At 50.0% G+C, this 27,290-nt stretch overlaps 1 protein-coding gene across 4 annotated transcripts in view; it reads right to left on the reverse strand.

Moving 5' to 3' along the window:
• The window catches only part of CSK (C-terminal Src kinase), a 71,329-nt gene that overhangs the window by 30,800 nt on the left and 13,239 nt on the right, over positions 1 to 27,290 (reverse strand). For 2 of the 4 annotated variants that reach the window (XM_033160007.1, XM_033160006.1), the window contains exon 1: positions 17,219 to 17,260. The exons of the other annotated variants lie outside the window; for them this stretch is intronic. In XM_033160007.1, the coding sequence (XP_033015898.1) occupies positions 17,219 to 17,245 (27 nt within the window). In that variant the 5' untranslated portion in view covers positions 17,246 to 17,260. Of the gene's footprint in view, positions 1 to 17,218; positions 17,261 to 27,290 lie in introns of those variants that run through there. 4 annotated transcript variants of the gene reach the window in all.

The raw sequence follows: 27,290 nt of genomic DNA on the forward strand, positions 1-27,290 counted from the left end.
CTGTGAGGTGAGTGGGGCTGAGAGACTTCAGAGAAGTGTGACTAGCCCAAGGTCACCCAGCAGCTGCATGTGGAGGAGTGGAGACGCGAACCCGGTTCACCAGATTACGAGTCCACCGCTCTTAACCACTACACAACACTGGCTCTCTTAAGATCTATACATACAACAAGTGGCACCTGCAACAAAATGTTGTATCGTGGGGTGCCCCTATTTGGGATTCAAGCAGACCATGCCCTTTCCCTGAATATCCCCCCTCCCCTACTCTTTCCTGCTCTTCACTACCCCCAAAAAACCATCTGGCACCATTCCATGCTAACTGAGAAAACTCATTGGGCTGCTTTATTTTTTTTGGGGGGGGGAATATTCCCTCTTAAATATTCTTTATTTCTGAAAAAAACCCAAACCTGCTAATTCTCTCCCCCCCCCCCCACGCACACACTTTGCACGCAATGCAAGGACCTAGGTTTTGAGACTGAACGTGCTAATAGTACTAGGATTCGGTCCACAAAGGTAACACCCGGACATGATTAACTGGGAGGCCCTTAAAACTCAGCCTTCGCAAGGGAGTGTGAGCAGCAGAGGCAGGCCAGCCAGGCTTGACAGACCCACCAGCTGGGTTACAGGCTCCTCCGAACAAACCCCACTTTGTCTGAACTGCCTTGAGCCGTGCGGAAGGATGAGATCACTGGCAAGAGGCGTCCATCAGACAAGGGACCTTCTCACTCCCCTCCATCTCCTTCTGAGATGGAGAAAGGCGTAGGTAGGTGATGAGGGAAGAAGATGGGCTGGGCGCTGGCCGGTGACCAGGATTTGTGCAGGAGAGAAGGAAGCACTTGCTCCAGGGGGCAGTCACAGAATCGGAGAGTTGGAAGGGATTCCCAAGGGTCACCCAATTCAACCCCCTGCATTGCAGGAATCTCAACTAAAGCATCCATGACAGAAGGCCATCCAACCTCTGCTTAAAAACCTTCAAGGAAGTAGAGACTACAACCTCAACTGTTCCACTGCCAATCAGCTCTTACTATCAGAAAGTTCTTCCGGATGTTTAGTCACGAGCAGCAGAAAACAAACTTGCTCCACCTTCCCTGTGACAGTCCTTGAGACATTTGAAGAAGGCTACTGTATGGTGCTGGAGGAGACTCTTGAGAGTCCCATGGACTGCAAAAAGATCAAACTTCTCCATCCTTAAAGAAATCAGCCCTGAGTGCTCACTGGAAGGACAGATCCTGAAGCTGAGGCTCCAGTACTTTGGCCACCTCATGAGAAGAGAAGACTTTCTTGGGCTCCATGATCACTGCAGATGGTGACAGCAGTCACGAAATTAAAAGACGCCTGCTTCTTGGGAGAAAAGCAATGACAAACCTAGGCAGCATCTTAAAAAGCAGAGACATCACCTTGCCAACAAAGGTCCGTATAGTTAAAGCTATGGTTTTCCCAGTAGTGATATATGGAAGTGAGAGCTGGACCATAAAGAAGGCTGATCGCCGAAGAATTGATGCTTTTGAATTATGGTGCTGGAGGAGACTCTTGAGAGTCCCATGGACTGCAAAAAGATCAAACTTCTCCATCCTTAAAGAAATCAGCCCTGAGTGCTCACTGGAAGGACAGATCCTGAAGCTGAGGCTCCAGTACTTTGGCCACCTCATGAGAAGAGAAGACTCCCTGGAAAAGACCCTGATGTTGGGAAAGATGGAGGGCACAAGGAGAAGGGGACGACAGAGGACGAGATGGTTGGACAGTGTTCTCGAAGCGACTGGCATGAGTTTGGCCAAACTGCGGGAGGCAGTGAAAGATAGTCGTGCCTGGCGTGCTCTGGTCCATAGGGTCACGAAGAGTCGGGAATCAATGGGGGGGGTGACAATAAATTTCCCACACCGGGTACCACCTGACCTTCCTACGCCTCTGGCCATGAGAGCAGGCTTGGGCAACCTCAGGCCCAAGGGCAGAATGCAGCTCTCTGAGCCTCTCTGCACAGCACTTGGGGTTCTTCCCAGGTCACCCCCTCAGTCTCCAGACCACACATGTTCTGCGCCCTCTTTAGAAGGTCCTCGATAATGCCTCTTTCTTGCCCAGATGGAGGGCAGGGAGACAAATGCAGTTGCATGTAGAAACCCCATGACTTTTACCGCAGAATCATAGAATCAGAGTTGGAAGCAGTGCTTGAAACTCCGCAGGCGTTTTGCCAGGCGTGGGCCCAATTGCGACCACGTAGAGATCTCTGGATGCCAGCTTGGCAACCGTGCAGCGCTGCAACAAATGCTGCACAGCTTGCGCTTCTGTGCTGTTGCGCGAGTCAGCTGGCTCACATGGCAGCAATCCTAGACGCACTTACTTGATGGTAAGAAAGTCTTATCTCATAACCCTTTGGGACATTTCCCCTTGCCCCACGCGAGATGCTTTTTAGGAAGAAGGGGAGGGTGTCCTCTGCCCTCCTCATTCACCTTCTGCCCACCATGCAAGCCCCAAAACTGTCTGTGTCTTCTGGGGACTCAAAGAAACAAGATGAGAGAGTTGTCCAGGTAGAAATGAGAAGTGTTTATTCACTTACAGCAGCACAGAGCAAACAGCTCCTGTTGGCTTCTTTTTGGTTCAAGGGGCTAAAAATAGCAGGGAAAGAGGAACAGAGATAAGGTAGAATCATGGGGCCAGCAGAACAAAAAGTGAGAGAAACCATATGTTTAAAGTGGTACAACATCAAACAGGCATGGCTTCTCCCCCCCCCCCAAGAATCCTGATTCTGAGTGCTGTTGAGAGACCCCCTTCTTCCCCTGCACAGAACAACAATTCCCAGAGGGATTGAACCCTAAATCCCTCTTCACCATTTGTTAACCATACCTGTTTAAATTGTGCATACTCTTGCACCACAAATGAATAATATAAAAGCACGCACAATTTAATACAAGCATAGGCTTTTAAAACTGGTACTGTTAATAAATAAATAAAACAACAACAACAACAACAACAACAACAACTATTTACTAAATTTGTATACTGCCCTATACCTACAGGTCTCAGGGTGGTTCACAGGATAAAATCACAATATAAAAACACAGAATACATAATCAAAATAAAAACAAGAACAACTCAATAACCCACCCCAACACAATTTAAAAGGGCATTGAATGTCAGTCAACCAAAGGCCTGGTTAAAGAGGAACTTTTTTGCCTGGCACCTAAAGGTATAAAATAAAGGTGCCAGTGACTGGCCCAAGGTCACCCAGCTTCGTGGCTGAGAAGGGATTTGAACTCTGGTCTCTCTCAGGTCCTAATCTGACACTCTAACCACTACACCACCTGAGAGAGTCTGCTTGCTGCTGCTAAAAAATATAATAATGCTCAATAGGTTTTTAAAAGGTAACGTCTATCAACGACACCGCTAAATGAAACCTCCATGTTCAGATGAAGTTTACCTCTGAACGGTGTAATAAAAAAATGTAAGGTCTTATATATATAATAAATGTTCATACATGTACCAAGCAAACACGTACATATAAACCACATGTTTGAAGCAGCACAGGAAGACAGTCCTGAAACCATTTTGACTCCCAAACTGACCAAATGTTTCTCTGCAAAGGAGGGAGGGGGCGAGGGAACCTTCTCATTGTCTCAGGAATTAAGTGATTACCATCTCAAAGGAATGGCCAGACTACCAAGGAAAGGCAATCAGATAAGACAATCAGGTAACTTGCCAGACAGGAGATAAACAACCGCACTCAAGATTTCTGTTGTAGAGTGCCTTTTCTGTGATGTATGAATGATGTTTCTGGGGGTGGTCTTGGACTCCAGGGTGGGCAATTTAAAATGTCTATATAAGGGCTTACACACCTTTGTCCTGGGTCCTCCACCTCTCTCCTGCCTGTGAGGGGAGCACCCTATTGCAACAGCTTTAATAAAGATCAGGCTTACTAGCTGCTTTGCTTCTCAATATTCTCTGGTTGGCCTATTATTTTCTCCTACCGATAGGGAACCCACTTAAGGACTCTGTACAGGCTCTTGTGTACCCCATAAGGGCAGATTTTGTCTACAACAGCAGCAACTGCCAAGCAGCAATGGAAGAATGCCACCTTCATGGCCTGCTCCTCATAGGCATATCATTGGCTCCTCTGAGAAAGAGAAAGTGGATCTTGGTGGCCTGACCCAGCCGGGCTTCATTTTACATTCTCATGAATGAATATTCACATTAGTAAGTCGCCTGGTTCTGCACTCTGCAATGAAGAGCAGGTGAGCTGGGCAGGAAAAAGGATGGGGGGCAGCAGAGCTCAGGCCCCCAAGGATCTGTGTTTTGATTTTAAAAATTAAAAACAAGAGTGAAGTTGTCAGTGGCCTTTGGCAACACGATCGCAGCCAAGCAGGTTCCTAGACTACCGTATTTTTCGCTCCATAGAACGCACCGGACCATAGGGCGCACCTCATTTTTAGAGGAGGAAACAAGGGGAAAAAATATTTTTCTGGTTTTCCTCCTCTAAAAGCCCTTTTTTGTGTGGTTTTTTTTTTTTTTTTGAGGATCAGCTAAAAGTTTTGCAGCTTTTTTGCAAAGGGAAAAGCCCTGGCTTTTTTGAGGATCAGCTAAACGTTTTGCAGCTGTTTTTGCAAAGGCAAAAGGCTTTTTTTAGGATCAGCTAAAAGTTTTGCAGCTTTTTTTGCAAAGGGAAAAGCCCTGGGTTTTTTTCCCCCGAGGATCAGCTAGGTTTTGCAGCTTTTTTTTGCAAAGGGGGAAAAGCAAAGCTCCTTTTGCAAAGGGGGAAAAGCAAAGAGGAAAAGCCCCATTTTTATGAGGTTTAACTCACATTTCTGAAAAATCTTAAGGAAAGGGAGCCATTTCTACAGTTTCCAGACAGATAATCTAATCAGCCAGTCACATGTCCTGGGGAAACAAACAACCTCCCTCTGCAGCACATTCAACAAAGGAGGGCAGGGCTGAAAGGCAGCCAGGGACTCTTATCTCTCTCCCGATCTCTTGCTGATCAGCTGCTGAGCGGGGTCCTTTCAACACTCCCTTTTCTCTTTGTAAAATAAAAAGCATGATCCTCTTTTGGCCCCTGGGCAATTCAGCTCCAGGGACCACCATTCGCTCCATAAGACGCACAGGCATTTCCCCTTACTTTTTAGGAGGAAAAAAGTGCGTCTTATGGAGCAAAAAATACGGTAGGTCCCCTTGTCAACGGCCAAAGTCCAGGCTCTCTGCCTTTGGCTCTGGGGAAAGAGATGGATCCATGCTGGAGCAGAAGATGTAGAGAAAGCAATCACTGCAGGATGTCATTACAAGCTCCCAAAGGCTTGCTGGCAACCAAGGGAGAGCCTTGAAGGCTTGCACACCCCATTCATTCAAAGCGCATCCACACACATTCAAAAATATTCCTGGGAACTACAATACCCAGCATCCTCAACTGTACATATAAGGCACACAGAACACAGCTTCCCCCAAAGAATTCTGAGAGCTACAGTTTGCTGGGAACTGCAGCTCCGTTGAGGCAAACGAACCCTCCCAGGATCCTTGGGCGGAGGCTGTGCGTTTTCAGTGCGCTTTAAACACACGGTCCTGCTGTGACCCCAGCAAGAGGGAAGTTCCCCTGCTGCGGAAGGTGCTTCCACAACACAATTTTTGAATGTGGTTGCCAGCCTCAACTCCTATACCAGGAAATGCAAAGACGTCCCCATGGTAGCCGCCCGGGAGTGACGGCAGCTCAGAAAGCACCGTTTGTTCGGAATTAATTGTCTTCTTCTTTGCCCAGTGGTTGATTTGTTTAAGAAATGCAGCTCAGTTTCACAATTCAACACCACCTTCTATTTTTTTTTAAAAAAAGAGTATTATTATTATTTTTACCCCTCACCCCGGCCCAAATTCCTGCTCGCCCTCTGGAAGTCCCGGTTCCCTATCCCTTGTGCAATGTGGCGCCCAGGCTGTGGGACTAAAGCTGGTTTCCGAACCCAGATTTAAGGACGCTCTTAACCAGGTAGCTAGCGCTACATGCACCAAACCATGGTTAGAGGGGAATGGGAGACAGGCTGCACCCAGTGTTCGAAATTAGCCAGGCACCGAGCAGATTTTGCACCTGGCTTTCGATCATTTGCGACCAACTGAAGATGCCTGGGTGCCAGGATGGAGCCTGACATCTTCACACCATCTGGGGATCATAGTATATCTGGACTGTTTTCACACACTAATTACCCATATTGTAGAATTCTATCAGTTATTTTTCATCTGCACAATCGGAACGAATTTCTGGAACCAAACTGCTTTCCCTGCGCAGCCGCAGTTGCCATTAAGAAAGAGTTCAGAATAGCCCAATATATATGTGGTCTGTCTTTGGATCAAGTGACTTTTCTTTTAAGTTCTCAGACCTAACTCAAGATTGTCATCTGAACTGGCCAGATGTTTAACTGAGAATCAATCACAGCCAGTCCATCATTTGAAAAATAAGACTTTAGAGCCGTCTTACCCAAAAACGGCAACTAGACATTCCGTTTTGGCGACTGCAATCTTGATTTAGAGCCATCTGACGCCTAGCTTAAATATCTGAGTTTTGAACAGGGGCGTCGCTGGGGAGGGGCGGTAGGGGCGGTACGCCCCCAGTGTCAGGGCGACAAGCCGCGGGTTGGGGTGACAAGCGGCGGCACCTCCCGCCACTCCCACACGCCGCCGCTCCCTCCGTCACCCCGGGAGCAGCAGCGCTGCACGGACGGGGTGCTCGCTCGGCCGAGCGAGCACCCCGTCCATGCAGCGCTGCTCCTCCCGGGGTGACCGGTGGTGTGTGGGGAGTGGTGGGAGGGGCCGCCGCTTGTCACCCCCACGCACCGCCGCTAGCTCCGTCGCCGTGGGAGCAGCAGCGCACAGTGTGTGCGGTGCTGCTGCTCCTGGGGCGACGGAACGAACGGCGGCAAAAGGGAAAGGGGGGAGCAAACGGGCGCGTTTAAGCGGCCGAAAGGGGAGAAAAGCGCCCGTTTGCTCCCCCCCTTTCCCTTTTGGACGCTTCTTTCGGCGCTGGCTGGGGTGCGCCTCTGCAGCCCAGCCAGCACCGAAAGAAGCGTCCGAAAGGGGAGAAAAGCGCCCGTTTGCTTCCCCCCCCTTTTCACTTTCGGACGAAAGGGAAAGGGGGGGGGGAAGCAAACTGGCGCTTTTCTCCCCTTTCGGACGCTTCTTTCAATGTTGGCTGGGCTGCAGAGGCGCAGCCCAGCCAGCACCGAAAGAAGCGTCCGAAAATGAAAGGGGGGGGGAAGCAAACGGGCGCTTTTCTCCCCTTTCGGCTGCCCCTTTCGGCGCCAAAAGGGAGAGAAAAGGAAGCAAAGCAGGCGCGTTCAAGCGCCCGCTTTGCTTTCCTTTTTCCCCCCTGCGGGGGCATCCCCAGGGGCGTGGCATCGCGCTGTGCACGTGCATCATGACGTCATGACGCATGCACATGCCGCAATGCCCCGCCCCCCAGGGGTGCCTCTTGGCTTGCCGCCCCTGGCAGCCAAGGGGCTAGAAACGCCGCTGGTTTTGAACACTGGCTGCACCATGGCTGCAGACCTGAAAGCATCGCTTCTTTGCTGGCCCACAGAGAAGACATTCCTTATTCAGAAGGGCTTTGGCATAGCACAGCGGTTAGAACACATGTTTGGCATGCAGAAGGTCCCAAGTTTGATCCTCAGCAACTCTAGATACAGTGGTGCCTCGCAAGACGAAATTAATTCGTTCCACAAGTCTTTTCGTCTTGCGGAAATTTCGTCTTGCGAAGCACGGTTTCCCATAGGAATGCATTGAAACTTAATTAATGCGTTCCTATGGGAAAAAACCAGTCGGGGCCGGGTGTCGGGAAAGCGAGCGGGGAGAGCGGTTACTTACAGTACTGTAGTGAGCGGCGGTGGCGGGAGGAAGCCGGGTGTGGGGAGGGCGATGGGGAGCGCGGGGAAGGCGAGCAGGAGGAAGCCGGGTGTCGGGACTGCGATGGGGCAGCGCGCGGAGGGCGAGCAGGAGGAAGCCAGGTGTCGGGACTGCGATGGGGCAGTGCGCGGAGGGCGAACGGGAGGATCCAGGCGTGGGGAAGGCGATGGGGAGCGCGGGGAAGGCAAGCAGGAGGAAGCCAGGTGTCGGGACTGCGATGGGGCAGCGCGCGGAGGGCGAGCAGGAGGATCCAGGCGTGGGGAAGGCGATGGGGAGCGCGGGGAAGGCAAGCAGGAGGAAGCCAGGTGTCGGGACTGCGATGGGGCAGCGCGCGGAGGGCGAACGGGAGGATCCAGGCGTGGGGAAGGCGATGGGGAGCGCGGGGAAGGCAAGCAGGAGGAAGCCAGGTGTCGGGACTGCGATGGGGCAGCGTGCGGAGGGCGAGCAGGAGGAAGCCAGGTGTCGGGACTGCGATGGGGCAGCGCGCGGAGGGCGAGCAGGAGGAAGCCAGGTGTCGGGACTGCGATGGGGCAGCGCGCGGAGGGCGAGCGGGAGGATCCAGGCGTGGGGAAGGCGATGGGGAGCGCGGGGAAGGCAAGCAGGAGGAAGCCAGGTGTCGGGACTGTGATGGGGCAGCGCGCGGAGGGCGAGCAGGAGGATCCAGGCGTGGGGAAGGCGATGGGGAGCGCGGGGAAGGCAAGCAGGAGGAAGCCAGGTGTCGGGACTTTGATGGGGCAGCGCGCGGAGGGCGAGCAGGAGGATCCAGGCGTGGGGAAGGCGATGGGGAGCGCGGGGAAGGCAAGCAGGAGGAAGCCAGGTGTCGGGACTGCGATGGGGCAGCGCGTGGAGGGCGAGCGGGAGGATCCAGGCGTGGGGAAGGCGATGGGGAGCGCGGGGAAGGCAAGCAGGAGGAAGCCAGGTGTCGGGACTGTGATGGGGCAGCGCGCGGAGGGCGAGCAGGAGGATCCAGGCGTGGGGAAGGCGATGGGGAGCGCGGGGAAGGCAAGCAGGAGGAAGCCAGGTGTCGGGACTGCGATGGGGCAGCGCGCGGAGGGCGAACGGGAGGATCCAGGCGTGGGGAAGGCGATGGGGAGCGCGGGGAAGGCAAGCAGGAGGAAGCCAGGTGTCGGGACTGCGATGGGGCAGTGCGCGGAGGCCGAACGGGAGGATCCAGGCGTGGGGAAGGCGATGGGGAGCGCGGGGAAGGCAAGCAGGAGGAAGCCAGGTGTCGGGACTGCGATGGGGCAGCGCGCGGAGGGCGAGCGGGAGGATCCAGGCGTGGGGAAGGCGATGGGGAGCGCGGGGAAGGCAAGCAGGAGGAAGCCAGCTGTCGGGACTGCGATGGGGCAGCGCGCGGAGGGCGAGCGGGAGGATCCAGGCGTGGGGAAGGCGATGGGGAGCGCGGGGAAGGCAAGCAGGAGGAAGCCAGGTGTCGGGACTGTGATGGGGCAGCGCGCGGAGGGCGAGCAGGAGGATCCAGGCGTGGGGAAGGCGATGGGGAGCGCGGGGAAGGCAAGCAGGAGGAAGCCAGGTGTCGGGACTGCGATGGGGCAGCGCGCGGAGGGCGAGCAGGAGGATCCAGGCGTGGGGAAGGCGATGGGGAGCGCGGGGAAGGCAAGCAGGAGGAAGCCAGGTGTCGGGACTGCGATGGGGCAGCGCGCGGAGGGCGAGCAGGAGGATCCAGGCGTGGGGAAGGCGATGGGGAGCGCGGGGAAGGCAAGCAGGAGGAAGCCAGGTGTCGGGACTGCGATGGGGCAGCGCGCGGAGGGCGAGCAGGAGGAAGCCAGGTGTCGGGACTGCGATGGGGCAGCGCGCGGAGGGCGAGCAGGAGGAAGCCAGGTGTCGGGACTGCGATGGGGCAGCGCGCGGAGGGCGAGCAGGAGGAAGCCGCGTGTAGGGAGTTCGATCGGGGAGCGCGGGGAGGGCGATCGTTAGTGAGCGGCAAGCAGGGAGGGCCAGCGCAAGCGGGAGGGTTCTTCTTACAGTGGTACCGCGCAAGACGAATGCCTCGTCTTGCGAAGCACGACCATAGAGAAATTCGTCTTGCGGGTCAACCAAAAAATCGCAAAACCCTTTCGTCTTGCGAGTTTTTCGTTGTGCGAGGCATTCGTCTTGCGGGGTACCACTGTACGGCACTTTAAGCAATCCTGGCTTCCCCCAAAGAATTCTGGGAGCTATACAGTGGTACCTCAGGTTAAGAACTTAATTCGTTCTGGAGGTCCGTTCTTAACCTGAAACACCACTTTAGCTAATGTAGGCTCCCGCTGCCGTGGCGGCGTGATTTCTGTTCTCATCCTAAAGCAAAGTTCTCAACCCAAGGTACTATTTCTGGGTTAGCGGAGTCTGTAACCTGAAGCGTCTGTAACCCGAGGTACCACTGTAATTCATTATGGCCCCTATTACCCACAAATAGCTACAATTCCCAGAGTGGCTTAACTATCTGTTCCTCCTCCCAGGGAATTCTGGGAATTGCAGGTCTGGGAGATGGATAGGAGCCTCCTAACAAACTCTCAGTGACAATAACAAACTACAGCTCCCAGAAATGAGTATTATGTTAAGAGAACCGTTGTACAAGCAATTTGAAGTCAAATTTTAAATTTTGATTTAGAATATGAAGAGATTATTGCGTATTAATTTCATTTGAGGGATTTTTAATTTATGTTTGTTATTATTTGTGCTGTGTATTTCGTTAATACAGTAACTTTTTGTAATTTTGAAGTAAATAATAAATAAAGGTTTATTTTTAAAAAAAACTACAGCTCCAATTAGTTCTTTGGGGGAAAGTGGTAACTGTTTAGAGTGGTATCCTAGCACTTTGAATGCATGGTGCTGATGAGGCCAGTATTTAAAATGCTGGGAAACTGCAGCCACTTGATATAGAGAAGACAACACTGAATGAGGTGGGGAAATAGCTTGATTCTGCAGTGGGCAGCTGTTTCGTAGTTCTGCTGGATCACTCTCAGCGGCTTTTGACACCATCCTTCTGGGCCCTCTAGGAGGGCTGGGAGTTGGGGACATTGTTATGAAGTGGTTCCCCTCCTTTTCTCTGGGTCAAGTCCAGAAAGTAGTGTGGGGTGTTTGGACCCCTGGGTGCTGACTTGTGGGGTGCGTCCGGACTCTGTCTTCTCCCCCATGCTTTTCAACATCCATATGAAGCCACTGGGAGAGATCATCAGGGGGTTTGGGCTGGGTGTTCATCAATATGCAGCTCCACCTCTCATTTAAATTGGAACCAGTGAAGGCAGTGATGGTCCTGTGTGGGTGTCTGGAGGCTGTTGAGGGGTGGATGGCAGCCAACAGATTGAAGTTGAATCCAGACAAGGCAAAAGTACTATTTGGGCAGGCAGGGTGGGGGGACTCTCTAGATCTGAATGGGGTAACTGTACCCTTGAAGGACCAGGTGCGCAGCCTGGGAGTCATTTTGGATTCACAGCTGTCCATGGAGGCGCAGGTCAATTCTGTGTCCAGGGCAGCTGTCTACCAGCTCCATCTGGTACGCAGGCTGAGACCCTACCTGCCCACAGACTGTCTCACCAGAGTGGGACATGCTCTGATTATCTCCCGCTTGGACTGCTACAATGCACTATACGTGGGGCTACCTTTCAAGGTGACCTAGAAACTACAACTAATCCAGAATGCGGCAGCTAGACTGGTAACCTGGAACAGCCGCCAGGACAATATAACACCGGTCCTAAAGGATCTACATTGGCTCCCAGTATGTTTCCTAGCACAATTCAACGTGTTGGTGCTGACCTTTAAAGTCCTAAAAGGCCTCGGCCCAGTATACCTGAAGGAGCATCTCCACCCCCATTGTTCAGCCCGGACACTGAGGTCCAGCTCCGAGGGCCTTCTGGCAGTTTCCCCACTGTGAGAAGCGAAGATACAAGGGAACCAGGCAGAGGGCCTTCTCAGCAGTGGCACCCTCCCTGTGGAACATGTCAAGGAGATAATTAACTATACAACTTTTAGAAGACATCTGAAGGCAGCCCTGTTTAGGGACGGTTGTGATGTGTGATGTTCTGGTGTGCTATTGTTGTATTTTTGTATACCCTGCTGACAGATTGGCACTAATAATAATAATAATAATAATAATAATAATAATAATAATAATTCCAGAGATGAGGTTAACACCGGGCAGAGATAGATCCTGCAGTCCAGGCCTGAGGGCCCCACCTCTGAGAACTGCTCTCAAAAACAGAGAACCATGCAGACTCATGAAATTGTTGGAGTTTGGTTCAACCCCCCCCCCCCCGAAGCGCACTGCAAGTTTGGGGGCAGCACAGAGAGGGGGTGTGTGAGAATAATCCTCCTGCCATAGCGAACGAAAACTCTCCGTCTGCTAGGGATTAGGATAAACTCTTCCAAGCGAATGTGATTATTTCACATCTGGCTCCCAGGGAAGCCTTACATTTTCTGCCTGGGCATCTGGCAGAGCCTGGAGAGGGAGGCTGAGAGGATGGGAGCTGTGCAAGGGGGGCACCTGACCAGCGGTGCTGGGAAGAGCCCGTGAATGAAGGCAGGAGAATGTCGGATAACACGCTGGACCAATGGGCCATCCATCTTAGTGTTGTCTACACTGACTGGCAGCAGCTCTCCAGGGTTTCAGGCAGGAATCTTTCCCAGCACTGCCAAAATATGCTGCCAGGGGTTGAATCTGGGACCTTCTGCATGTAGAACAGATGTTCTGCCACCGAGCTGCAGCCATTCCCCTAAAAATAAGTTTCTAGTCCTTATGGTTCTAAAAGAGAGAGAGATGGGTTAAACAGTAAGCTGCCTTATATTGAACAGAACACTGGGTGAATCAAGCTCAATATTGCCTACACTGACTGGCAGCAGCTCTCCTGATTTCAGATGAGGGTCTCTCTCAGCCCTTCCAGGAGGAGCCAGGGACTGAACCTGTGACCTTCTGTATGCAAAGCAAATACTCCACTGCTGAGCTGTGGCCTTTTCTTCATGGAGGTGGCCTGGCCCTTAAAAAAAAAAAATCTAGGCCACAGAGTGCTTGTTTATAAATGTATATTCCATTCTTCCTCCCAGGGAGCCCAGGGCAGCAAACACAAACGTGACAAAACAATGCAATTAAAAATAAAATAAAAATATATTTTAAACCAATTTTTAACATGTAAAAAAGCATGGAAAACAGTAACAAGTCATTTAAAGACATGTAGGTCAACAGTCTTTTAAAAATACATAAAGATACATAAAGGATAAATACAACTAAATCAGAAATGTAGTGCAATGCTTTAAAAAGCCCCCTATTATAGCCTAGGGCTAGGCCTACTGTAGAAAAGTGAAGGGGGAATTCTTATTATGCTATTTTTATTTTTTACAGCCCTGGCCCTAAGGTCCGGGAAGAGGTTACACAAATTCAAAATGCAACATGAAAAACTGTTTTTTAAAAAAACCCTTACAAGAAACGCAAGAAACGCAATAATAGAAAACAGGCGGGCTCCAATTTACTTCCCTTGTTCCTTTCACATTTGCTTTGCCCTCCCTTTGACCTGTGTCCCACTGCCCCCAACTTCCGGGCCCTTGTGGTGGAAAAGGCCCCCAAACCCTGCCCTAGCCCCTAGGGGTTCATTTTTTCCAATTTTCTCTTCCACTTTTCATAACTGCTCTTCCTTCCTTTGCCAGATCTATTTTTAGGCCCTGCAAGACAGTCAAAGATTCTCTGAGCGGAGAGGCCAGCAGATGGGAGCCCCAAAGCCCAAGATCAGCACAGCAAGGGTGGCCGGAACGAGGGACATGTCTGAACTGCGCCACCCCGTTCCTTACATCCCAGTACTGTATAGCACTCTTGTTCCGGAACACAGCCTCCCTCCCCACAAGACAAAAACCAGGTCCCTTGGCCACAAAATGAACACGTTTCCTCCCTCTCTCCAAGTACCGTATTTTTCGCTCCATAGGGCGCACCAGACCATAGGGCACACCTCGTTTTTAGAGGAGGAAACAATAAAAAAAATTCCTGGTTTTCCTCCTCTAAAAGCCCTGTTTTTTTAGGATCAGCTAAAAGTTTTGCAGCTTTTTTTTGCAAAGGGAAAAGCCCTCTTTTTTTGAGGATCAGCTAAAAGTTTTGCAGCTTTTTTTCAAAGGAGGAAAAGCAAGGCTCCTTTTGCAAAGGGGGAAAAGCAAAGAGGAAAAGCCCCGTTTTTATGGGGTTCAACTCACATTTATGCAGCTTCTAAAGGAAAGGGAGCCTTTTCTACAGTTTCCAGACAGATAATCTAATCAGCCAGTCACATGTCGCTGGGGAAACAAAGAACCTCCCTCTGCAGCACATTCAACAAAGGAGGGCAGGGCTGAAAGGGAGCCGGGATTCTTATCTCTCTCCCGATCACTTGCTGATCAGCTGCTGAGCGGGGTCCTTTCAACACCCCCTTTTCTCTTTGTAAAATAAAAAGCATGATCCTCTTTTGGCCCCTGGGCAATTCAGCTCCAGGGACCACCATTCGCTCCATAAGACGCACAGATATTTCCCCTTACTTTTTAGGAGGGAGGAAGTGCGTCTTATGGAGTGAAAAATACAGTACTCTAACTCTGGACAATCTCATGAAGCTGGGCGTTGGGAGACTCAGGACAGACAAGACCTGCAGCTGGTGAGGGAGGGCTTCAACCCTGGGTCCCAATACACCACTCCAGCCTTTGCAATCCTGCTATCCTCCAGCTGTTCCGAGCGGCGACAACTCTCAGCTCCAGCCCCAAATGATGGGGGCGGGTGGAAGTTGCAGTGCCAAGCACCCAGCGGGCACCAGATTGGTGGCCAAGAAAAGCAGGCTTCTCGCCAGTCAAACTGCTGGCCCACATCATGCCACAGTTCTCCCCACTGACCGGCTGCAATGGCTCTCCAGGATTTCAGGCGAGGGGCTCCCCCACCTCTCCCTGGAGTTGCCACTGGGGATCAGGCCTGGGGCCTTCTACATGCACGGCAGCTGCTCCACCACTGAGCCATAGCCCAACAGAGCATCTTATCGAAACAGGAGCAGGACTTGTGAGACTCAGGGAGGCCGGCCAACTTTTGAAAGCATCTTAAATCAGGGGTAGGCAACCTAAGGCCCGGAGGCCGGATGCGGCCCAAATGACTTCTCAATCCGGCCCACGGACGGTCCGGGAGTCTGCGTGTTTTTACATGAGTAGAATGTGTGCTTTTATTTAAAATGCACCTCTGGGTTATTTGTGGGGCATAGGAATTCGTTCACTGTTTGTTTGTTTTTTCAAAATATAGTCCGGCCCATCACATGGTCTGAGGGACAGTGGACCGGCCCACGGCTGAAGAAGGTTGCTGACCCCTGTCTTAAATGAACAAAGATTCGTAAAGTTAAAGACAGAGGGAGAGAGAAATGGGCATAATCTGTGCCGGCAAACCCTCTCTGCCTTTTGAGGAAGGGCATCTGGTTCAGACTTGATCCTTCAACTCCTTTCTGATTTTCCTCTATTATGCCAAGTGAGAGAGAGAGGGGTGCCCGGGTGGGGGGAGATAAATGCAAGAATGACTCATGGTCTTGGGAGCAAGAATGGAGGCAGACACTATTGGGGAGAGGGATTCCATCCTATGCTGTCACATTTGTTGTGCAGTTCAACTTGGTGCTGAGGCCCTTGTACAACCAACTTGCTTCCCCCGCCCCGCCAAACCTTTTGCAATAAAGGAAATTTACAGGGAGACACACTGGGAAGTGTGGGATAACCCTTGTTTTGATTGTAATTTGGAAATTTGGAAAGAATGTGCAATAAAGTGTCCAGAATCTTCCTAACAACGCAGTCACTCAATTTGCTGAATTCTCCATTGCATCCTCTTCACTTTAAGGAGTAAGTCTGGGCACGTTGTTTTGGAAGGAGCATTTGGAGAGCTTCTTCCCGTGTGGCACGGCAGACAGTTTACCTGGAGACCTCGGCCCAAATCCAGACTCGGCCACAAAGCTCATTGGGCAACCTTGCGACAGTCCAAACCACAAGCCTACCTTGCAGGGTTGCTGAGAGGAGGGAAAACGAGCGAAATTGGGCTCTTTGGAGGAAGGTAAAATGTAAAAGGGAAAAATAATTAATGCTGCCTGTGAAATACAGCACTAAAGAGCAGACTCTGCTCCTGGAACAGCAAGACAAGAAGCAACTGAGACGAGAGCATGTGCAGAGTGCCTCTCTTTCATCACTGAACTCCCTAATATTGGAGATTAGAATACCTTCCAGGTAAATAAGGGCTGCCCCCCCCACAAGCACCTCTTACATACAAATGTATAAATAATGAAGAGTACAGTATCCAGCTGGGTGAGAAGCTGGCACACAGCCAAGTTTCTTATTCCAGGTCAGGCTGTTTGGTCCATCTAGCCCAGTATAGTCTGCTCTGAATGGCAGCACCTCTCCAGGGTTTCATGCACAGACCTTTCTGATCACCTGCTACCTTAAGTCAGAGGTCACTGGCCTGTGTGTGGCCCTCTGGACCTCTTCACCTGGCCCTCAGAACTCTTCCTAAGCTTTACCGGCCCTCCTTCACAAATTCCAGCAGGAATTTGCCCCCGAACTCTGAGAATGCCTATGACTTGCCTGGATGGAGGAGCAGCATGTGTGTCCAAAGCAAGCCTATTGTCCAAAAATGTAAAGGTTACATAGAATTGTAAAGTCGGAAGGGACTCCAAAGGGCCATCTAGTCCAACCCCCTGAAATGCAGGAATCACAACTAAAGCATCCAAACTCTGACATCCAACCAATGTCTGTCACGACACTCACCTCTGCCCCCGGTTGTGCCCACCGCTACCAGCATATGGGCCCTGGGTGGCTGCCCATCGACGAATGTGGGGAGGAGGCACCCCACCCCTTTCTGAATGGGGGGTGCCAGCAGGGATCAAAGTGGGAACGCTCTGCATGCCAAGCAGGTGTTCTCTACCCAGACACAGCCCTGGCCCTGCCCAAACCCACTCCCTCCGCTGCTGCTGCGGCTGCTCTCTTCCAATTACCTGCCAAGGCGGACATGACCAGCTGGAGGACCAGCTGGGAAGGAAACGTCTCACCTGCCACCCACCACTCCCCATTGCCCTCCAGGCTGCACCTGCCCTCCTGCGATTGAGAGCCTGCAGCCATCAAAGCAAAGAGCCACAGCGGCCCTGACAGATCGCTCTGCAACGGTGTAAGCCTAACGCCCGGGATTCAATGGGTCCATGCTGCGATGGTGGAGGAGGAGGAGGAGCGCTGCGTCGTGGGGCCCAGCCAGCAGCCTCTCGGCCAACTTGAATTACAGATGAATTTTTAAAGGAAGGAAGAGGGGAAAGGAGGTGGGCTGGGAAGAGGAGCAGGAGCAGGAGCAGCCCGGGAGGGGGGGGGGATAGATCTTGCAAAAGGAGGGGGGGGAGAAAAAGGAAGATGCACTTACAAGACCAGAACAGAAGCTGAGAAGCATCTTGTGTTATATAACAAGTGGAGCAAGGAACCAAGGATACATGACAACTGTCGGGGTGCACTTGGAAGACGGCTCCACTTCAGACAGACAGACAGACACACACACACACTCCTCTCTTGCGACTCTGGGGAGGAGGGAAGGTGGGGGAGGAAGAGCAGGCGGGAAGCACCAGAGAGCCTGCAGCAGCCTCAGCAGAAAAGCTGAAACTGCAGTAACCCGGGATTCTCACGCCCGCCAGTTCTCCAGACACCCCACAGGGATCAGCTCCCCAGCAACTGCCCACGCCCACCAGGGGTGGTTTCAAAGAGCCGTTCACCGCCACCACAAGCATGCACACACCAGAATGGGAGAGTGGGAAGGGACCTCCAAGGGCCATCCAGTCCAACCCCCTGCTGCAATGCAGGAATCGGAGCTAAAGAATCCCTGGCAGGGGACCATTCAACCTCTCTCCAAAGGAAGGAGGGTCCACCTTCTGAGGGAGTCCGCTCCACTGTCCAGCAGCTCTTTTACTGTCGGAAAGTTCTTCCTAATGTTTAGCCGGAATCTCCTTTCTTGTCATTTGAATTGGTTGGTTCAGTTCCTCCCCTCCGGAGCAGCAGAAGGCAAGCTGGCTCAATCTTCAGCCCTTCAGACATTGGGAAGCGGTTGCCATATCTCTCTCACACTGTTGTAAGAATTTTAAGGTATTTTATTTATATATAATAACTGTTATTAATGTACCAAAACAAATAAGGCCACATGTCTGAAAAACAGCACAGGAAGACAGGCCTCACTCCATTTTGACTCCCAACTGACCAAGTATTTCTTTGTCTCAGGAACAAAGGGGGGGGGGGGTTGCCCCTCCAGCTACTCAGCAGCCCTCTGCCTGAGTGATAATCTCTGGCATCCTGATACCTGAGTGCCAGACAAAAAGGTGTGATTAACTTGGCTGGGATATAGGGAAATGTAAAAATCTTTTGTTTCACTTGATGGGTTTTTGGTGGAGGGCAAGAGGAGACAGGGGGGGCAGGGTCCAGGATGCTCAGATCACTGCTACCAGACCCTCCCAATTTTTGATGTAATTCTGATGTATGGAGGGGTGGTCTTGAGCTGGAGGGGGGCAATTTCAAAAGTCTATATAGGAGCTTGCGCACCTTTGTTCGTGGTCTTTTGCTTGCAAAAACACCCTGCTGCAGCAGTTCTAATAAAGGGCTATGGCCTTGCTGAGGCTCTCCCTCGGGTTCGTGGACTCCCTTCTGGGGCCAAACCTAATTTTTATTACAACACAAACTATTCCATGTTGCAAGAGGCCAGCTCACTCAGGCTGGGCATCCCACCCCCAGGCCCAGTGCAAAGAGATGCTCTTCCTCAATATGGTGGGGGGGGGGGGAGAATAGAACGAGGGCAATTTCACCTGCAAGCCTTTGGTTCTTTTTTCCAAAGCTCCAGCAGGATCCAACATCTGTTGAAACTTGCCAAATTGCTAAGGATTAAGAGTGAATCAAATCTGCAATTTTTTAAAAAAAAAAAAATTGTTGCGGTGGGGGAGCTAGGATAGGGGAGTTGGCAACGGAAGGAAAAATACAGAGCACTAAAAGGAAAGAGAAACGGCGGCTTTTGCATAAAAAAAAACCAGCCCAGTGTGCTTTCCTTGATTCCAAAGAAAAAATATGAATGGCTTGGCAGGAATTATTGTTCTTATTGTATTTCCTCAGTGCCGCAGCAAAAGGGTCCATGTGATAAGCTAAAAGGAGGGATTTTATTGTTCTGGAGAAGTGACTGAAGACCCCAAGCAGGCAGTGGTTTGAAAAATGAACTCTGGCCGTGATAATAAAGTGCATAAACGCCTTGGGAGGGTCAAGTGGGGAGAAACTGTTAGCCCAGAGGCAGAGTCTCTGCTGCTTGGCATGCAGAAGAACCCGGGTTCAATCCATGGCAGCATCTCCAGGTGGGGTGACGTTCATGTCTTTCCCCTGGTGCCCACAAAGTCTCTGAACCTTCTCTTTCTCAGTGCCTCCTCGGTATGAGTGGTTACCCTTTCTTCCTTTGAGAAACAACCATGGAACTGAAGGAGGAAGTCGGAGCGGTGACACTCTCCTCTCCCACTTCCCTCTTCCAGCTCTATGCACTTTCCAAGGCTTCCATTAACTCTACTCCAGCACCCAGAGGGCATGGCACCCACTCAAAGGTGGACAATTCCTGTTTATCATAAGCTACTGAGATAAAATTCACTGAAGGGCAAAGTCTCAGTAATATAACTTGACGGAAGGGCGAAGTTAAAGTCTGAATAATAAATAACATTTATTTAATAAAATTATTTAACAGATATTTATCGTGCCTTTCTTCCTCGGTGTGAGTCACTCAAGGTTTCTTGCAACAAAATCCAATACATTAAAAAAAAAAGGAAAAAAAAGCACTTTTCAACATTTTGGGCGTCATTAATCCCATGCTCTGGAACACTATTCCAGCAGAGATTATTCGGCAGACATCCTCCCTGTTGGCTTGGGAACTGACAAGCCTTTGCAGCTGTTTATGATTTTAGTTTTGATTAGGCAGTCACCATAATGATTATCTGCATTTTTATTTTTTAAATGGTGTTTCACATTTTAAATTTGCACACTGCCCTTATATTTTATGGTATGGCAGAACAGAAATATTTATAAACAAATACACACACACTCAAAACCCAAACAGATAATGCCAATCAAAGTAACAAACAGGGAACAAGAAAATGTCAGGAAAAATATAATAAACTGGAACTTTTGTTTTGTTTTAATTTAGCAATGCCCTTGTTTTTAAGTAAACAATTTAAGACTGTAAAAAAGAGCATGAGAATCAACATTCCTTATGGCACAACTAGACTAATATTTTGTTTTTCAAAAAAGATGGCGCCTGCAACAGAATGTTGCAGTGTGGAGTGTTCCTGTCCCCTCACCAAAGTCTGTTGACACCTTCCTCTTGAGCATGGATGGCCCAGCTATTTCCATATAAGCACATGTATTTAAAGGGTGAAGCAAAGGTAAAGGGACCCCTGACTGGTAAGTCCAGTTGCAGATAAATCTGAGGTTGCGGCACTCATCTCGCTTTACTGGCCGAGGGAGCCGGCATACAGCTTCCGGGTCATGTGGCCAGCACGACTAAGCCACTTCTGGCAAACCCGAGCAGCGCACGGAAACGCTGTTTACCTTCCTACCGGAGCGGTACCTATTTATCTACTTGCACTTTGACGTGCTTTCGAACTGCTAGATTGGCAGGAGCTGGGACCAAGCAACGGAAGCTCACCCCATCGCGGGGATTTGAACCGCCAACCTTCTGATCTGCAAACCCTAGGATTTGTGGTTTAGACCACAGCGCCACCCGCGTCCCCTATTTAAAGGGCGAGTTCACTAAGCTAGCAGGATGTTGTTTTTCTCAAGGGCAGATTTGCCAGTCCAGAACACTACAATGCCGGCTCTGTGCACCTGGTAGCCTGCAGTCAACGACAAGGTTTATGCTTTTGTTTCTGTGGACTGTGGCTGCTTTTACGCAGCCCAGCAGCTTGCAAAGGGAGCAGAGTGAATTTGGTCCTCGTATCTCTGAGCCATTTCAAAATTAAATTTTGACTCAGTCTAATTGGCAAGTAATTTAATTGCCTATAAACAAAAACACAGAAAACTCACCCTCTAGTCAAGGAATAGAGTGCTCTGACGCCGAGTAGGAGACAGCGTATTCTTTCACATAAAATTAGTGCTTGGATGCTTATCTCGCATGCCCAGGTTTTACTACGCCACAAGTCTCTAGACCATAATCTAAAAATCTGCCAACTCCCAATCTCATGACGCTGCAGGCTTCCTAGCAGGACTCAAACGGGCATTAATCTCGTTCTGTCCTCCTTACTACTTAGTCAAATGTTCCAAGAGAACATAGAATTGTAGAGTTTGAAGAGACTCCATCTAGTCCAATCCCCTGAAATCACAACTAAAGAATCCCTGACAGGTGGCCATCTAACCTGCACTGCTGAATGGTTCTTACCCTCAGAATGTTCTTCCTAGAGTTTAGTCAGAACAACTTCCTTTCTTGGAATGTGAACCCTCCGGAGCAGGAGAAAGCAAACTTGCTCCCTCATCCATGTGACAGCCCTTAAGATACTTGAAGATGGCTATCTTATCTCCTCTTCTCCAGGCTAAACATACCCAACTCATTTCACTGTTCCTCATAAGGCTTGGTTTCCAGACCCTTGATCATCCAGCTTGTCAATATCCTCTGTAAATTGTGGTGCCCAGAACTGGACACAGGACTCCAAGTGGGGTATGAACAAGGCAGAATAGGGAGGTACTGTGGTTTCTCTTAATCTGGACACTATACTTTTATTGATGCAGCTTAGAATATACTACGGTAAGTAAAATAGAAACATCGTCACCCCACCCCACCCATCTCCCCATCCCGCCCACCTCTTTCCCCCTTTTCTTCCTAATGTCTCAACAAACGAAACTGATTTGTAAAAATGTTACATGGAAAAAATACGAGAGAGACATCACACATACCTTTGTAAATCAAGAAAATCTTTAATAAAAATATTTTTTTTTAAAAAAAAGAATTGCATTAGCTTTTTTTGCTGATGTATCACACTGCTGACTCACGTTAAGCATGTGGTCACCTAAGACCCCAAGCTCCTTCCTAGACATCAGTGAAAGTTTGACATGCTCGCCCTTAAAAGCAGGAATTGCCTCATTCTGCATTTCCTGAATGCCTTTCAGATGTCTTGACTTCATGCTTCAACTTTGCCCATAGGAGAGGGGGAAGTTATCACTGGATACAAGTGCAGAAAACAAAACAAAAAAAATAAGGAAACAGGTCAAGACCAGTATTTTCACAGAAAGTTTTGCAACTATCCCAAGAAGCCAACAAGAATTTCTGCATTCAGTTTGCATGGATCAAGGCGTAAGAATTTGGACTGCAACTTGTTTTGTTTTGTTTAAAAAAGCAGCCGGCATCGCAAACCTGTCCAAGCATTCTTCAATAAACTGGAGCATGTATCATCATTTGGTGCCGGAAATGTCCATTTGACCTTCTGCAAGAACAGCCTCAGCTGTCCTGTTCTGTGCCTCCTTGTTTAGAAAATTGATGCGAGTTCTTTGTTGTTGTTCAGTCGTTCAGTTGTGTCCGACTCTTCGTGACCCCATGGACCAGAGCACGCCAGACACGCCTGTTCTTCACTGCCTCTCGCAGTTTGGCCAAACTCATGCTAGTAGCTTCGAGAACACTGTCCAACCATCTCGTCCTCTGTCTTCCCCTTCTCCTTGTGCCCTCCATCTTTCCCAACATCAGGGTCTTTTCTAGGGAGTCTTCTCTTCTCATGTTTTGTCGGAACACTAGGTCCACCTAGGCCCATACTGTCTACACTGAATGGCAGCAGCTCCCTAGCGTTACAGGCAAGCAGTGACAGGGTCAGATCCTGTCCGCTGAATCATGTGGAACCTACTGTGTGAACTGCACTGCGATTCGCACCCCGAGGAGGCACCTTCACACACATCATGGAGCAGTTGTGCTTGATGCAATCTGCACCACCTCTGGCTCCCGGGACCACCATGCCCGCGAGATACCCCAAAGTGCTTAGAAACTCGGATCTCTCCACTTTCCAATTTACAGATTTAACCACAGCAGGCCCCGGGGGAAACACGGGTCAAACATAACCAGCAAATTAAAGTGCAAAAAGGCTGTTGTTGCTGGCTTATTTAGAAGCTTCAGAAATTAACTACTGCCCAATCAATATTCAACAAGACAGGCAGGGTTGGTTTTTTTGGGTGGGTGTGGGTTATGCCTAGTTGCAAGCAATTAAAAGCGTCACTGCTGGGAGATTCTCTGAATGGCTGGCCTAAAAAATGTTTCCATTTTTAGCACCTACGACTTCCTTCCTTCGCAGAGGCAGACTTGAGGGCTGAATGAGTCTGCCTGCAAGAGCCGCTCGGTCACACAGCACCCTAGAGCAGTGTTTTTCAACCTTTTTTGGGCAAGGGCACACTTGTTTTATGAAAAAAATCACGAGGCACACCACCATTAGAAAATGTTAAAAAATTTAACTCTGTGCCTATATTGACTATATATAAAGTAATTCTCTTGAATAGGAATCAAATAAACACAATTTTTCCCACGGCACACCAGGCAACATCTCGCGGCACACTAGTGTGCCGCGGAACAGTGGTTGAAAAACACTGCCCTAGAGCTGTGAGCCAAGAGCAGAGCTGCATGCCCATCAGCTGCCTTGCCTTTGCCCAGCCTGCTAAGAGGGCTGCTTCCCCTTTTCAGCTATTTTAGATACTTCCCACTTTAAAGAGCTGGGCTGGACTTCTGACAGCCATGTGGGTTTTTTATTGTTTTTTATTTTTTGCTGCTGACAAAATACTGGGAAAGAGAGGAGGTAGGAGGGACAAAGCCTATCTTGAAATGCAGCTTCCCTCTTGGGTCGCAGTCGCACTGGGTGTTTAAAATTACTCTTATTCCACTTCAAGAGCCATGAAGAATCCCGGGAACCATAGTCTGTGAAGGGCGCTGGCCTTGCACAACTACAATTACCAGCACCTTCCACAAACTAGTTCTCAGGATTCTCCTTGGCTATGGGGATGTGACCTTTGGGGTTTTTTCCTTCGCCTCCTGCAATGTAGGAAGCTGCCTTACAGCCTAAAATGCCATTTGCGCACACACACACCTGTCACCAACTCAGTGAGAGAGCAAGCGCTTTCCGCAGAGAAGGCCTGACACTCAGTATCCAGTCTCTGTAGGAAGCAATGGGGATTTCCCTGCCTGAATGTCTGGTCAGTAGCTGCCCGCCAGTGTAGATAGACAATACTGAGCTACATGAACCAGTAGCCTGGGGTCAATATAAGGCAGCTTCCTAATTAACTCAGCTCTCTTGCACCAGCTGGTCCATAGATTTGCAGAACTGGAAAGGACCCAAAGAGTTTGAAGATTAATTTGCACACTACAAATACAACCGACGGCTGCGCTTGTGTTTATAGACGATCCCTCCAAGCAATGCATCAGGGACCAAGTGTAAAATCAATCTTTTAAGCCACCTTGTGATGGCCTAACACACTCTACTGCCCCAGCAAAAAATAACGTCACAAGTGACAGCACAATGTGTGGTGATCTGAAGGGATGGAACCGCAACTTCAGACAGCAAGCAGCTCCAATTGTCTTCAGTAAAGGTAAAGGTAAAGGGACCCCTGACCATTAGGTCCAGTCGTGTCCGGCACTCATCTCGCATTACTGGCCGAGGGAGCCAGCGTACAGCTTCTGGGTCATGTGGCCAGCATGACAAAGCCGCTTCTGGCAAACCAGAGCAGCGCACGGAAACGCCGTTTACCTTCCCGCCGGAGTGGTACCTATTTATCTACTTGCACTTTGACATGCTTTCGAACTGCTAAGTGGGCAGGAGCTGGGACCAAGCAACGGGAGCTCACCCCGTCGCAGGGATTCGAACCGCCGACCTTCTGATCAGCAAGCCCTAGGCTCAGTGGTTTAACCCACAGCGCCACCCGCCAGCAGCTCCAATTGTCTTCAGCGGCTTAGCTTATATAGATGAAGGAACTGCACATGCTAAGGCAATACAGAAACTCATGACTGCAAACATGGAAATCAATGGCAGTCTTAAGTAACTCCTCCTCCTCACTCTTTCCACTACACAAACCTTCAAAATGCCGATCTGGTGGATCATCGCTTGCCTTTAACATACCTGCCAACACAATTTCATTCTCTTCCAGCATTAAAGCAGGGGCTGGGGGAATGGCAGCACACCCAACTTCTGGGAAAATGCATCAGACCTAGAGCCATTATCAGTCTTTGCTCCCTCTCTCCGGGTGTTAATGCCAGCAGAATAATCTCTTTCTCTCCCAGTATTAAAACCGAGAGGAGGGGGAAGAGGGCCGGAGGAAAGGTGGGACATAAATGCCATAAACTAAAAATGACAGCACATACAACCGCTGGGAAAAGGCGGCAGTGCTATGGCTACTAACTACCAATCTCCATTCTTCATGTTAATGTGAGCAGGGGAAAGCAAGACAAAGCAATCACAGAGGCCCTGCAAAACTGTGTGCTGCCTTCCCATCTGGCAAACCACAGTGCAGCTGCTAGGGCTGGATGATAACCGGTTTTCATTATCGCGATACATCGCCAGGTAAACATTGCAATATATTGATATTTCACAATATCTAAAATAAGGAAGGAATTACGCAGAGGCGAACGGGACAATGTCCTGGCAACTGCTACTTAAGGGTCTAAAACTGATAAATGATATTATCAATCACCTCATGGTCACTTTCAGCAGCAGGCAAGCCAAGATGAATCCAAATGAGACTTTTGGTTTTGGGCTTGGCTACCAAATGGTGGTATTCAGGGCAATCCAAAGTACGGTGTTGAGTCATAGTGAATAAAATAATCTCAGACTGCCAGACTGCCAGCAGGCCTGCTAGGTGGCAGAAGTGGCAGCATCCTGCAAGGCCTTGTCATGGTGGCAGCAGTACTGGTGGCCTGCAAGGCCTTGCGGCAGTGACAAAGGCGGCGACAGCCTGAAAGCCCTTATTACAGCAGTGTCAGTAGCAGCGGCCTGCGAGGCCTTGCAGTGGCAGCAGGAGAGGGTGGCAGAAGCAGAGGTGGCCTGCAAGGCCTCGGTGAGGCAGGCTGCCACAGCTTCTGCCACCATCTCCCACTACCACCAGGAGGACTTGCAGGCTGCCACCACTTCTTCCCACCATGGTGAGGCCTTGCAAGTCCCACTGCTTGTGTCACCACAAGGCCTCGCAGCCTGCCACTACTATTGCCACCGTCTCCCGTCACCACCAGAAGGCGTCACAGGATGCCGCTACTGCAGTCACCTCCTGTCACTGCCGTGAGTCCCCGCAGGCCTCTGCTATGAGGACTCGCAGTCCACTGCCACTTCTTCCAAATCCTGTCGCCACTGCAAGGTCTCACAGGCCAATGCCGTTGCTGCTGCCATTTTTTGTCACTGCCACAAGGCCTCGCAGTCCACTGCCATCTCTCCCTGTCACTGCTGTGAGGCCTTGCAAACCACAGCCGCTACCTCTGCCACCTCCTGTCACTGCTGTGAGTCCTTGCAGGCTGCCACTGCTACTGCTACTGCTTTCCATCGCTGCCGTGAGGCCTCACAAACCGCAGCCGCTACTGCTGCCACCTCCTCACCTCAGATAAAACAGCCATGATCAAAATGATCATTCTCCCAAAATTAACCTACTTATTCCAAACCTTTCCAATCTGCATTCCGTCAATCCAATTCTGTAAATGGCAGGGGGGAAAGACAGTCATTCATTTTCTCAAACAAAAAGTCAAGAATAAGCCTCAAATATTTGTACCCCCCCCCAAAGAAGGGGGTTGGGGAATTCCCAACATTAGCCTACATGGCTAATCAAGTGTGCCCCATAATCCAATACATTTTGGAAGACGAGACCAAACAATGGGTACACCTGGAGATGCACATATTGCAAAACACTCCCACTACTGCATTCCCATTCCTCCAACATGAGCTGAGAAAACTCCCCTCAACACTGCATAGATTCACACTATCCATGCTGAAGACCCATCCCCACTAATCCTCTTTCACCTGTTATTCTGTCATGCAGCTCAAACCTTTCACATAGAAACATGGCAGATCAAAGGCCTACACAGTTTAGCACATTTTTACATAAACAATAAACCAATATCAACACAGGAAATACAAGATAAATTAGGGGACATTCAAGTACCCTGACTAACACACCATCAACTACATGCTTTCCTAAATATCCCAACAGTAAAAGCAGCGGCCACTAGGCCCTTCACCACCTTTGAAAAGCTTCTTTTGTTGGCAGATGGACACGGTACAGGGGATGGTATCTGCAATATACAAAATACTGCTTCACAACCCTGCAATCTTACTCGACACAATTAAAAAACAATGGGAACACGACATAGGCTACAAAATAAATTCTACCCAATGGACTACAATGTGACCCAAACCTCCCTTTAAATCCATCTCAGCCAAAAGAAGGGATCTCACTCTGAAACTTAGGTATCTATTGATGACATCTGACATTGA

Source organism: Lacerta agilis, chromosome 9 (genome assembly GCF_009819535.1).
Source record: "Lacerta agilis isolate rLacAgi1 chromosome 9, rLacAgi1.pri, whole genome shotgun sequence".
NCBI lineage: Eukaryota > Metazoa > Chordata > Lepidosauria > Squamata > Lacertidae > Lacerta > Lacerta agilis.